The 14,191-nt window shown below is 32.9% G+C and overlaps 2 protein-coding genes across 3 annotated transcripts in view; one reads left to right on the top strand and one right to left on the bottom strand.

The window, feature by feature from the left end:
- The window catches only part of LOC129740152 (tudor domain-containing protein 6), a 360,358-nt gene that overhangs the window by 54,897 nt on the left and 291,270 nt on the right, over positions 1-14,191 (bottom strand). The gene's annotated exons all lie outside the window — the stretch shown is intronic.
- LOC129740153 (uncharacterized) overlaps positions 11,134-14,191 on the top strand; it is a 288,116-nt gene continuing 285,058 nt past the window's right edge. Inside the window, exons 1-2 of one of the 2 annotated variants that reach the window (XM_055731765.1) lie at positions 11,134-11,252; positions 11,535-11,944. In XM_055731765.1, the coding sequence (XP_055587740.1) occupies positions 11,899-11,944 (46 nt within the window). In that variant the 5' untranslated portion in view covers positions 11,134-11,252; positions 11,535-11,898. Of the gene's footprint in view, positions 11,945-14,191 lie in introns of both variants that reach the window. The other variant, XM_055731766.1, reaches the window with a different exon arrangement.

Genomic DNA, 14,191 nt, shown 5'->3' with positions numbered 1-14,191 from the left:
TGCTAAGTTCAGGATATTTACTCCAGTAAAAAAGAAAAAAAATAAAAACATTAGAATCCATAGTAGAAATTTGTAATCTAAGATAGAAATTAGAATGAAAATTCAATTAAGAATCTCAGCTTGTCCAGTTTGGACCAATTTAAGCAACTAAAGAATTTTTTTAACTGATTTTCGCAAATTTCAATAATGTTCAAAAAGCAAAAAAAAAATTGCATTACTTTATTTTTACTTACTCATATTTATGCTCATAACGTAAGCATTGTAGATTTTATAAATTTAATTTCCATTAATTTTCAATGTTTCTCTTCGAGATCTTCATAAATATTTTTAAAATTTTTTTTTAAAACCCGGCATTTTCTCCGATTATGTTCGGAGAAAAATCAGGAAAAAAATTGTTGTGTAAAGTTTTGAATCAATTTAATTGAAAATGAATTTTATATTCCTCACAAATGACGGTAAAGTTTAAATTTAAAGTAATCTACCTTGCAATTGCACAAGAAATTCGAACTTAATTAAAATGGGAGATGTTTTTCCTTGTTCTATCTATTCCGTTCTGCAAGCCTTCATTCAAAACTGTTGATTAGATACTGTAATTTGTCTAAATATCGACAAAGCTAAGAAACATTTATTATACTGTTGAGAAAATTCACTGGGAAATCCTAAAATTATTCAAAAATGAGAGAACGTGAAGTATTATTTATTGTGGGTAGACATTAAAGATTTTCCAGATTTTTCGAGTATACACGGGATTTCAAAGTAAAATGAACAAGTTAAGCGAACTATGGTCTGGCTGGTTGCAATAATAAGTCCGTATTTCACTGTATTTAAATTTATACACAGGAAAAATAACAGAAATCTTAAGTTGGGCTAAATTTTTTGAGCTAGTTTTATCTATGTATATTTGATTTTATTTGATAGTTTGGAAAACAATTTAAAAGTTGCTGACGTGTTTCGATAAAAACAATGAAATTTGTAGTATTATATCATACTTCATTTTTTTTTATGATGACAGAATTCTGCATTGATTTTTCTGGATTTAAGGGTGGCCAGCGAGTTTCCATTTTCAAATTCCCGAATTTTTCCCGGTTTTTCTGTAAGATATGTTATGATTTCCTCGGTTTTAAATAAATAATAAGAAATCTGTACATCGGTTTTTTACTAAAGAAGTAGACATTTGTATGAATACTTTTTGGAATATTTTACAGAAAATAAAATATTAACACGTTGAAATGACTTGGTAGGCTATGGCCGATGTTGACGGGTGTGTTTTTTTTTCACCGAAAAACTTCAAGAGCTCTCAAAACGAGAAACTAAACTGAAAGTTGAGAAAAAGGTCGTTCAACATATTGAGAAGCCGGAATAGGTCTCAACGGTGAAAGAGGGAATTATCTTTAGACCCGGAGCTAAATGGAGCCACATCAGCCGATAAGAAACAGAAAATTCTGCATCAAGTGCCGAAAGCGTTCCAATTCAAACGAACAATTACAACTCGTATCCTTTACAAATACGTTTTTTTATAGAATTGTCTTTTTTATAACTATTTATTTGAAAATATACCTTACTAGCTGACCCGGCAAACTTTGTTAAGCCTTTGAATTTTCGGAATGATTATTTATTTTCATTAAATTGGTATGGTACCTACCGCAAAATTGGGAGAATTGGAGCAGATTCCGGACATTTTTTCTTATTTCTGTCGAATTATATTAAGAAGATCTTACCATAGAACTCAATCAAAAAGAAAGTTGTAAGTATTTTCACTATTTTTATTCACTCCCCAGGTAGAGTGAATAGGGAAAGTATTTAATTGATCTAGGAAAACGTTTATTAGAGCTTCCATCTTATCGAATGTAGATTCAATGGATTCGCTACGCAACTTTTTTTGTTTATTCAAAATTTCCTGTATTCATCTTTTTCACAACCCATACCCATATTTGAAAAAAAATTTGAGTGCTGATGTCTTCCTCTAAGGAAAGTATTCTTCACCGTTTACCAAATTTGCAGACATGGCACATTGGCACATAGCACATCTCTATTTGCAGTCTTTCCAAATAACACTTCTCATGGTATGAAATTTCGCGATTTTTTATGTTTCATTTTTTTCACAAATTCCAAATAACATTCTATATCTGTTATCTAAAATGCATTTTATGATCTGCTCTTAGTTGTATGATCTTGTCTTCTTCTTTTCTTTTTTTTAACAATGAGCAGGGTGGCCAGCGAGGTCCATTTTCGAACTCCCGTCTTTTTCGATCCGAATTTTATGATCTTCTCAGTTTTGAAATACATGAAGATGATTATCAAGGGTTTTAACCGAAATTTAACATTTTTTTTAAGTAAAACGTAAGGTTATTCTGACAACGGTGATGTTTGTTGGGGTTTCTACAGAAAACAGGTAAAGCAGGTTAAAAAGAAAATGATTAAGAAAATAATTGAGGCCCTTAGAATCAGAAGGATAAGGTGCAAAAATCGATTATTTTCAGTTAAGTATACATACTTATCAATTCCTCATCCTCATATCTGTAATGATGATGTTCCAATTAATATTAATTATCGCACAAAGAATTAGATTATTGAGCTCTGATTTCTGAAACTTGGAATATAATCATCAACGATGGATTACGGGTGCATTACGAATCTGTTAATTAAAACTTAACTACGTGATTAACTGAATACATCTTACATACATTTTCTCCTTGAGTAATGACGTTCCTCAATATGGCCCAAAATTAACGACACAAAAAACGGGGTAGATTAAGACTACCAGATTTTTTCCCGAATTTGGCCAAATCGAGGAATTGCTCAACAAAAATCAAGAGAAAAACACTTTTTTTGTTCTTCGAAACACATTCATTTTTGCATTTAAATTTTGCAAATAAAGTGAATGAAACTGAGCTAGATCGGGGATTGTTTTAACGAAACCCAGACAATCGAGTCGGACCGGACCTTTCTCAAAAAGTGTATCAAACGTCCAGAAATGCCCGGGTAAAAACGGGCAATCTGAAAAGCTTTCCAAAAATTTTTGAGTTGCCCTGATCCTGAAGCAAAACTGATTCTTATCGGCAATATGGCCCTTTCCTAAAAGCGGTTTTTTCACCCCGTAAAGATAATTGACAAACACATCCAAGTATCCATTTTACTGGTGCCACGTGAAGAGTACAGTGGCAATGAAAAAGGGCGCCAAAACTTCCTACATAGATGTAAATGAGTATCAGTAAGCCTTGATTGTTTTTGGCGCCTTTCTACTCTGGGTGATTTAGTTAAAAGGAATGATCGAAATTGGGTGCCATGACTTTTATTTGATAAGAATAAAAACTGAAAATTAATTTTCAAATTCCACAAAAACTTTTTGAAATTATCTCTCCGTTGTGCTTTTCTTCGCGTGAAGACGAACACAACAAAAAAATCGCATGCAAATCGGATGATCCAGTGAAGAGTTTTGCGTGTTCGCACATTTCTGTATGGGCTGTCTCTCTCCCTGTTTTATATATATAGATGGTGGATGAAACTGGTGACTTTTTTTTATAAAATTATATTTTAAAAATCAAATTTACATTGAGCAACAGCTGTTTTTTTTGTTTCATTGTCAACCCATAGACTGTTTAAATGATACATATAGTTAATTTACTATTTAATGCTACTTTTCATAAACCTTGAGTAACAAAAAAGATATAAATTTTCAAACATTATAAATTGGATTTGTTTTATAAGTTATTTTAAAAGTGTAGAAAATGTGCTGCTCTATAGTCTGTTTGATTAATTTAAGTTTTATATATATTTTTTGATCGTTGAAAGGTAAGTGTTTGAAATTTTTTTTTAATCAATATCAACTTCTCATTGTATAATAGTGGTTAAAGAAACCAAATGAAGACAAACGCATGAGTAACTAATTTCGTGATATTAATGGCAAAGGTTGTGATATGTTTATCTGTATCCGGCTCTCCGGTGTGAATTTTAGATTTTTAAGGCTTTAATTGACTACTACTTCAATCGAAAGATGACTGGATCTTTTGAGAAATTCTCCATGTACAATCACTCATCACAGAAACTTTCATGAGTGTTTCCTCAAAATAGCTTTCATGCGCTCGTACCTCTTTGTCTCTAAGAACTTGAAATACTTATCGCTTACTCAACATAAAAGAGTTGTTAACTTTTTTAACAAATAGAGGCACATTTTTCGAAGATGAACATAATTGGTTGGTTTTTGATTTTCAAATTTAAAATGGTCTACATTTTTTTTGAGTCTATCATAGCAGTTTGATCATTCAACTATAATACTAGTCATAGGAGATTGTCGAATGGTAAGCGGTAGTTGTAAGATGAACTTTATGAAGCTCGTAAAAAACTGTAAGAATGTAATGGGATAAGGTTTGCGTGGTTAAGCATCTCCCGGAAGTAACGGAAAAGGCGTTTGTTATTACTTTTTGGGAATCATGCGCCAGAATTGATGGTACGGACAATTTCTTATGCATTTTTAGAATCGTAGATTTAATTCTTCAAAAAAGTATTTAAAGAAAAAGTTTCAAATATTTATTTTGTACCAAATACAGTTAAAGCTATGAATTGTCATCAGACATAGAGAATTACAGACAAACACTAAAAGTTGGATGTTTGAAATGAATTGAATAATGTAGGAATCAGGAATTGTGCAGAGTGAGAATTTCATGTTAATTAAAATATTGATAGCACAGTTAATACATTCGAATACTGTGATCTTCGTTTGTGCGTTTGTGAATTTTATTTGGCATCATTTTTAGGTTGTTGTTTTTTATATCATAAAAGCTATTAAGAAAATGCCCTATGATCCTGATACAAACTTTGTGGGGTTTTGAATCATACTTCAAGTCTTTTTGAAGTATTTTTTTAGTAGTTTTTTGTATTAAAGCTCAAACGTTTGTTGCTTTAGTTGGGAAAAACTACGAGAGCATATTTAAGTTTGATAGACAATATGCATTAAAATTTTCACTCGAAATAAAAAGCAATAAGAACCAAGAATTTTCAGAGTCCCTATATAGTTAATTTTTGTCGCTGTTAAACTTAACATACTCATGCCTTTTTATGAACTAATAGGAGTTCAGAAAATAATTTTTTTGGTTCATCGTAACACTAGTCAAAAGTGTCTCCCAATCAATTCTTTAAACCCGTCTCCCAACCAAAATTGTTTTGCTAGGATGCAGAGGTGACCTCGGTCCTAAAGCACAAAATAGATCTTTCATCCTTTTCTCTTTCTTCCAATCTATTCATTGACTACTAGGACGTGGCCGGCGCCGTTATTGACGTTCAAAGAGAGAGCATCAGTTATGTGCAGTGTGAATGAGTTGCTAATCCCAAGCACCATTCATTTGACCTCTGAACAAAATTGATGGCCTCGGTCAATCACGGAGTAGCAACCATTGGCGATGTGGAACTTGTTCTACTGAGCCACGCCAGCGATCGTGGAACTCGAAGTGATTGTTATCATAATATGTTTTTAAAACAAGCAATTCATAAATTTTCTACAACAATGCATTTCGAGTTTTACGGTTCAAGGTGGATGTGAGTAGTTAATCAAGCTAAGCTAAGCTAATAAAATATTAACACGTTGAAATGCAAAGCTTCAGGAAAATAATTTTGATAGAAAAGAATTCTAGTATCCTGCGAAATCTCGTCGAATATTGCCACCTTCTTCTCAGTATTTGACAACAATTTGGATTTTTGTTAAATTTATTTTGATTTGGATTTGATAAAATATTGCTTTGATACAACGCCATGTGATCTGAAAATTACAATGAAAAATTTGTTCATTTTTTTCTGCTTTTTAACTGAATATTACTATTGAGCTCTGGCTCCTGATATTTGAAATATGGTTATGAAAAATTGATTTCGGAATGAATCACTCAAAAAAAACTAAATTTCAAATTGGGATTCATAATTGGAATTTTAATTTAAATTTAAACTTCTGATCTTGAGCTAAGATTCATGTTCGGTGGAATTCAGTTTTTGTTGGATAACTTTAAATTTTTTTTATATTGCGTATCTAGAATCTGAGCTCTGGACGCTGGCTTCTGGATTTGCAATATTAATGAGAAATCTAAGAATTTTCAGTTCGGTCCCTAAAATGTATGAACTTTAAAACTTTAAACTTGAAATTTTAATCTAAGTTTTCAAACCGTGGTGAAATTTTTAAATTCTGGATTTTTATAATGAATTCTTAATAAATATTATTCCAAAACTAAACCAAACACATATAATTAGTATTTTTTCTCATTTTATTACTAATGAAGAATGCGGTTATCAGTAAAAGCGCAAAATTGATCAATAACATAAACAAAAAAAAATAGTTTCATAAGTTTTTTTTCTGAATATATTTTTATGGCATGAAAACTTGAAGTATGGTTAAGATAAAAACGTGTACGTGTACTTTCGTACTCCCAATTCAAAATAGCCGAAAATTAGATAGTTTCATTTCATCCTCATTTGTTCAAACATATTCATTCGATTTTCAGGGTCGGACTCTTAAATTTTTTTTCCCGTACATTTGAAATATTTTCTTCACATTTCTGCTTATTTTGAGTTTTAGTTATTCAGTATAGCGTGTCTCTGATGGAGTTTTGAACATAATAAATTCTTGGTCAGATTTAAGAAAGGTGTTAAGCATCAATCTCAAGTTTTGAAATAAGAATTTAGGAATAATAAAACGATCAACGTATTAATGCAATGTTATCACAATTTTTGACTCCTATAAGTTATTTCTTTATCCAGACTTTCAGAGTTATTTTTCCTTAAGATTAGTTAAGAAAGTGCACTAAGGTAAGAAATATATAATTCTTCATTTATTCACGCTAATAAAGCTATTTCACTTTTACTTAAGGTTTTTTTCATTTAAACACAATTTTTAACTATACACACACACAATACCCGTAAGCTAAGAAATAGTTTATTCACGAGAATTTTTTCTACTACGTTTCGTAATTTAAAATACGTATAAAAAAGGTATTTTGAGACTGAAACATTAAAAATTTAAGCGCTGCTGATGCAAAGAAAATTCCTATTTTTTTAAACAAAAGCTCGATATTTCTCAATGTTTTCCTTGCGGAATGTACAATATACTCTGAAATTTACAACTTCTAGGAAAAAAATCTTCGTGTTGAAATGAATGAACTTTAAAATTCAATAGATTTATACATAGACAAAACAAACAATTCATACAATTTTTTTCCGGTTTTGATTCGAGACTTCAGGTTTTTTCACGGTTCCATTTTCAATTCCCGGTTTTTCCCGGTTTTCTCGGTTCGCTGGCCACCCTGCCGATTTTGTTTTTACAAGATTTCAAATTATATGCTCCGATTTTATTAAGTTTTGGAAAAAATGATCCTGATTTTCTCAGCCTTCATAAATGCGGGCAGAATTCTGCAATAGTGAAACTATTTGATGTATTTTTTCAAGGGGACCTCCTTAGCTGTTATATTTTACGTTTTAATTCCAATTTCCTAGTTTCTATTTCCTTTCCTAGATTTCCCCTAGGGGGGAGGGAGGAGGGGGGGGGAAGTATTGGGGTCGTGGGCAAGGTTGCCTAAATAACATAAAAATCTGTATTATCACAGAATTTTCAGCAAAATTTCTGAACAGAATCTGTGTCATAGATCGCAGAATTTTTAAAAATTCACAGATTTTCTAAATTTTGTACAGATTTCTAGTTTGATGGGATGAATCATCCAATAGGATGAAAATTTCTGAAAAAATAGAACAGATTTCTGAAATTATAAATTTTAATGTAACTTTGGACTTTTAATTTTCGACTCAGCGAATATGAAAACAAGGTCATGTATTTTTTTTATCAAAACTGTAAAAAGTTTCCAATTTAATGATGTTTCACATGATTTCCAAATAAACTTCATAAAAATAGCGTAACATATTTTCAGGTTCAAATCGAGTGTTTTTTTGGTCAAAAACACAGAATTTTTGTTTTGGCCGTGGGTGGCAAGTTCAAGCCTTAAAATACTTGAAATGTTTTTTCAAATGTTTTTGCAAAGGTTCCATGGAATCATTTTTGTTGTTCAGGTGATTCGATTTTAATAGTAAGTATGCAGGATAATCGTTTTGAAGCATTTTGAAAGTACCAGAACTTTATTGTTTAAACAGGGTGAAATTTGTACAAGGATCAAGACTGATAGGAGTGGGGAGGGATAGGATAGTGCTCCTAAAGCATCCATATAAATTGGTGGTTTGGAATCAACAGGGTGAGAATCTATTTTTTTATGAGCCAATCAACGATAAGCAGAAATGGCTATGCAGTAAGATGTCTTTTGAATATGATATCTGTTACAGTGACACCTTTTCCTAGGTGGACTTTAACACTAAACATACCGACACTTTGTGTATACCTATTCATACCGCGAGCGGTCAAATGACGGTTTACACTGTTTTCGCTAAAACTTTCTTGTTTCTCAACCGATTTCTTTAAAATTTATAGTTTTGAAAAGCCTATAATGTGACTCAAATATGTTTCTCAGACAGTTTTCAGCTACAGTTAATTATTTCAAAGTTATTTTAAGTCCAAGAAATTTTTTATGAAAAAACATGCTTCAGGAAAATTGCTATAAATCAGTTATTTAGTGCTCGAAAAAAATTTCACTTGGTGCCTGAGAAAGCTGAAGTTAGAAGCTATATGCTGCACATACGGAAATTTTTATCAAATTTTTTTTAAGGTCATGCCCACAAAAAATGTAAAAAAGTTGTGTAAAAGCCGTACTTTTCAATCAATCAACCGCCAAAGCTGTTCCTGTTACAGTAGAAAATTTTCAAAAAATGAATTGGAAAGTTGACGTAATTTGTCACATTTTGGCATCTTTAGATTTTGTAAAATACGAAATACATAATTTATGACGAATTTTCAAAGGTAGCTGTTTTTCGAACCTTTCATCAATTCGGATTTTTGATACAATTCCTACACCTAAATTCAGCTTTGCACTGGATTTTAAGTATGTTAACGTAAGGTTTAGGCAAAAAAATTACATGCAAAAGAAAGCTGATTTCATACCGATTCTAGTGACGTAGCTACATTGGCGGTGCGATGCTTGACAAAAATATAATAAATATATTTCTGAAAGTAAAACCAGAAAATTTGAGCGAATGCTCGTTTGTTTTTTCGTTTCCTTTCATCAGTCTTCGTGTGCAAAATAGCTTTGAGATATTACCACCCACTGCGCCCGTCTGCTAAGCAAGAATTTGTGCTGACTTTTCAAAATTCAGAAACTACTTCACTGTTTTATTTATCATATTTTTGCTAAGCATTGCACCGCCAATGCAATTACATCACTAGAACCGGTATGAAATCAGCTTTCTTTTGCATATAGTTTCATTGCCTAAACCTTACGTTAACATACTCAAAATCCAGTGCAAAGCTGAGCTTAGGTGTAGGAATTGTCTCAGAAAATCCAAATTGATAAAAAGTTCGAAAAACAGCTACCTTTGAAAATTCGTCATAAATTATGTATTTCGTATTTTACAAAATCTAAAGATGCCAAAATGTGACAAATTACGTCAACTTTCCAATTCATTTTTTGAAAATTTTCTACTGTAACAGGAACAGCTTTGGCAGTTTATTGATTGAAAAGTACGGGTTTTACACAACTTTTTTGCATTTTTTGTGGGCATGACCTTAAAAAAAATTTGATAAAAATTTCCGTATGTGCAGCATATAGCTTCTAACTTCAGCTTTCTCAGGCACCAAGTGAAATTTTTTTCGAGCACTAAATAACTGATTTATAGCAATTTTCCTGAAGCATGTTTTTTCATAAAAAATTTCTTGGACTTAAAATAACTTTGAAATAATTAACTGTAGCTGAAAACTGTCTGAGAAACATATTTGAGTCACATTATAGGCTTTTCAAAACTATAAATTTTAAAGAAATCGGTTGAGAAACAAGAAAGTTTTAGCGAAAACAGTGTAAACCGTCATTTGACCGCTCGTGGTATGAATAGGTATACCACATGTGTTATTCGAAAACCACAACACTTAGAAAAAATTTAAAAACGCGAAAATACTTGAATTTTGAAAATAATTAATTTGGCGAAAAAAAAATTATATAAGGCGTAATCATCCTTCAAAGTTTCAAAACCGTCATTTGACCGCCTCCGGTACGTTTAGTGTTAAAGATATAATAAAAAAAAATACCGTTTCTAAAGCAGAAATGAATAATAGGAATTTTTTAAACGATTTAGATAATTTGATCTCCCATCAATAAGAATAAAGAAAAAAAAAATATTAAGGTTTTTTTGTAAACCTTCTCTAGCTGAATCCATAAAATAAGTGTTTTTAAGTTACAAGTTTACTGATAGAAGTATTCAAAATCTTGAAGCCCACACTGTAGAGGAACAATCTCTCGATCATCTCAACCGGAGAAAAAAGCACCAAAAGCGAATCTAACAATAAAAAAACAACCAATCCACCTGTTCTGCGAGATAGAAGCGGAAAACCTTAAACCATCGAAAGCAACAGAAAAAAATCTACACAAAAACAAACTCAACAATACAACGGTTCGGTTGTTCCCCACAAAAACAAACCGCTAACCCAGGCAGCCGACCGACCACGAATCCGCGAACCACTCTCACTAGCGGAAAGATTGTTGAGCTTTTTATTAGCCGGTCGATCAACCAACAACTCTTGGAGCCGCTGCCTAGGAAGATCTGCGGCAAGCGGTGCGTGCCGAAACAAGATTAACTCCAACAAATACCGCTCGATCGCTACTCCGTTCGATCTGACAGGGCAGAGCACTCCGAGTACCGTTACCCAGAATTCTGTGCGGCTACTTTTTGCTTCTGTGCTCTCTTTCCTCTCTGTGTTTTGCGTTTGATCGATCTTCGGGGTCCTAAAAGCCGAAAAACGCTCACTGAGGAGTTACCTCGGTAACTCACCGCAGCAGAGAGAGTACAATGGAGCAAGAGACCCCAACCTGGGGTCTCACAGCCACGCGACCTGATGCAGATTTACGGGTCTCTCTCTACAGGTAGCTGGAAAACCGCAACGACGAACGATCTACCTTGAGGCAACGCGACGGTCGGCGATCGCGCTCGGCACCCCTTTTGGTCAACCAACGATCACCTGAACGAAGCCGCGGTTTCTGCCGATCGGTTTCTTTAGTAAGTCACCAACGGTGGCCACAAAAGGTTCGGGGATCGGGTTCGGTTCGAGTTGTGTGCTTAGTCGAAGTCCTACCTTGCTACCGAAGAGCCTATGCAGTTTTCCGGAAAAGATCGTGAAGAAAATCGTTGAGGTGCGGGTGTAAGGGCTTTGTCATATTTACGCGTTACGCGTAACCGGCTGTTGAAGCGTATCCCGATCGTGTTGCGGGAATCTCCTGAACACGTTAAGCTTCGATGAAATTCGAACCATGGAGTCAATCTCTTGATCGTTTTTCATACCTATTCATCCCTTGATCGTTTTTCATACCTATGGTGACATACCTGTCTACTGATCGGTATCCTCCCCGTGTTACGATTCCATCGAAGTCTATCAAAGTCGATCCATCGATCGATTGTGTTGTTGTTTGTTGTAGGGTGAATGAATATCCCAAACACCGGTAGCTTGTAGCAACAGGTTTCCGAGTGCATTCGTGAAAGGGAAAATCGCCATCGATTGTCGATTCAGAGAGTGCAAGTGCAAGTTCCAGAAAAAGTGTTATCCAAGTGTGACAGCATTGTGCAGTGAAATCGGCGCGCACGTGTTTGTTTACTTACTTGTCCCATTGAGGAGAGACCTGGAGACCTCGAAAACCAGATTCAGCAGACAGCAGAAAATATATCGAAAAGAAAGGCGAACGGACGACGACTCCGTTTCGCGGTGCATTTAGGGCTCGATCGAGTCATTTCGAGTCCAGTTGTTGCCGAAAAAAAAGCAAAGCAAACAACAAAACCAACAAGATGGGAAATAGGCAGAAAATGATGATCACTGTTGCTGCAATTATAGGTGAGATTATCGGTGGCAACCCAGAAAAAAACTGCAATAAATAAAGCTTATTGAATGGAAGCACTTTGTTTAATGGGTTTTTAAGGTTGCCCGGGAAAATACTCGTTTCATCGGTCCGAAATTTCGTGAACTGGAATGAAGTGTGCCCTTTTAAACAATTTTTGATGGTTCCCGATTAAAACAAGTACACAAAAATGAGAAAAGAAAATTTCTATAAAAAAATGTGAAAAGTGAAAAAGAGTTTTTAATATTCTAAAATATATGGGATCGTTTTATCTATTGAAATTTCAGATACTGTTTTGAAATGTTGAGTTTTTGTCGGGTTTATTTTATCCTTTATCATTTTCCTCTGCTGGTTTAGCTTTTAGGTCTTTTACCATGGCTCTTGTTTTGGCATGACAAAATCGAGTCATTATGATGTAATGAGTTCATGCAAAATGATCATTTTGGTGATTTTTTTGTTTAAAAAACTATACCAAGGATATAAATACTCTGACTTATATTAGGAAAATACTGTGAAGTTTTTGTTAATCCTATTTTTGCCGATCCTTATGATTGTCGCGAAATGTCTGCCATATGTTACTTCACAAATAAAACACCTCCATTTTTTGGTATGATAATTTGTATGACACCTACTTTCAACTACATAATTTCGGGAAGTCATCGTTAACCTTTTTAGCACCGAGCAAAATAGCCTACTCAAACCGGTGAATTTAAAGAGGTTTCTTGAAAAGTTAAAAAAAATATATATATGTGGCATAGGAACACCCCCCCTTCCCTTTGAGGTTCCAAAAAAACCAAGTGAAATGTTCTTCTCTAAACTCAAAGATTTGAATCGAATCTGATTAAAATAAGACTTAGCTTGCTAGATTGTCCAGATGCTGTTCATTTTATAAGCAAAATTGAACGAAAATTTGAATTGATTCATTAGAAATATAATGAAATATATTGCGTCCTATTTTTTTGAGCGAATTTTATCAAAATTTACATGAAAGATTTTTTTGAAACTTAAAATATGATTCAAAATTGATTTATGTATTTTAAGATAAAAAAAACAGAATTTAATTTAAAAACATTTAAATGGCTGATATTGGGGGAAATACCCCGAAATTGCACGACCCGGATATAAGCGGAAAAATATCTGGTAAGCTTATGTTAGAATAATTCTGGATTTTGTGAAACCCAATTTGTTGATGAACATTAAAATTTGATGTCTATGATCAGATTTCGGATTCATTATTAAGTTTTTCTTCTGTTATTAAAATCCAGTTTGGATTATTATTTGAAAAAAAAAACCTGATTCGAATCTTGGTCGTAGATTTAAAACATCAACCCGATGCATTTTCCTTATTCGAAACTCAGCATTTCGAAGTGGGGAAAAAAATTAAAATTACAGCTATTATAACATTTCAACTTTTAATTATTTTGCAGAATTGAAACTTAAGAAAGTTTCATAATGGTGATTCCGAATTGAAAAATCCGAAACAGTTTCATTATTCGCAATTATTATTTATAAATATTATTATATAAATATCAAATAAATAACTGAAGAAAAAATTCATATTAAACGGCAAAAAATGGGAATTCAAATAAGAGATTTCTGGTTGCAAGCAAGGATGCCAAAAAAAAAAATCTGTGTTTTTGCGTAAAAAAATTCTGACTTTCTGTAATTTTACCCAGGAATTCTGTGATGGTGATGGTGATAATTCTAAAATTCTGTGTTCTTTGACACAGATTCTGTGATAAAAATTGGATCAAACTTCTGTGAAATGATAGATTTTTCTGTGATTTCGGCAACCTTGGTTGCGGGTTTTGATACAAATTTCAATTGTTGATTCACAATTAAACGAAATTATTAGGGGTTTCACGACACATGCATTGTTGAAAAATTATTGAAAAATTTAAAAATTTCAATTTACAATTTATTAAACCTCTTGTAGTGAACCTTTAATCTTCACACTCAAAAACTTTACCTTGTCATTCACGGTGTGTTTCGCAGAAAGACTTAAAGAAAAAAATACAGTAACGCTAATTTTTGCATGGGTAGAAAGTAGAGCTTCTTCCGGTTCATTTTCACCGAAAATTGAAATATTTTGTCGGTGACCCTCCATACAAATTATTTTTTGGAAAATTTTCTATTTGAATTCTTCAAAAAATAAATATATTTTAAGTGTTTTATAATTTCAGAGGTGCTAATTCTCTTAGTTTTAATTTTTAATACCTTTAAATTAAACTCAACAATGTCAT

The sequence above is a fragment of the Uranotaenia lowii genome, chromosome 1, assembly GCF_029784155.1.
Source record: "Uranotaenia lowii strain MFRU-FL chromosome 1, ASM2978415v1, whole genome shotgun sequence".
Taxonomy (NCBI): Eukaryota; Metazoa; Arthropoda; class Insecta; order Diptera; family Culicidae; genus Uranotaenia; species Uranotaenia lowii.
Note: the sequence above shows the minus strand (reverse complement) of the source record. Positions and strands in the feature narration are given on the sequence as shown.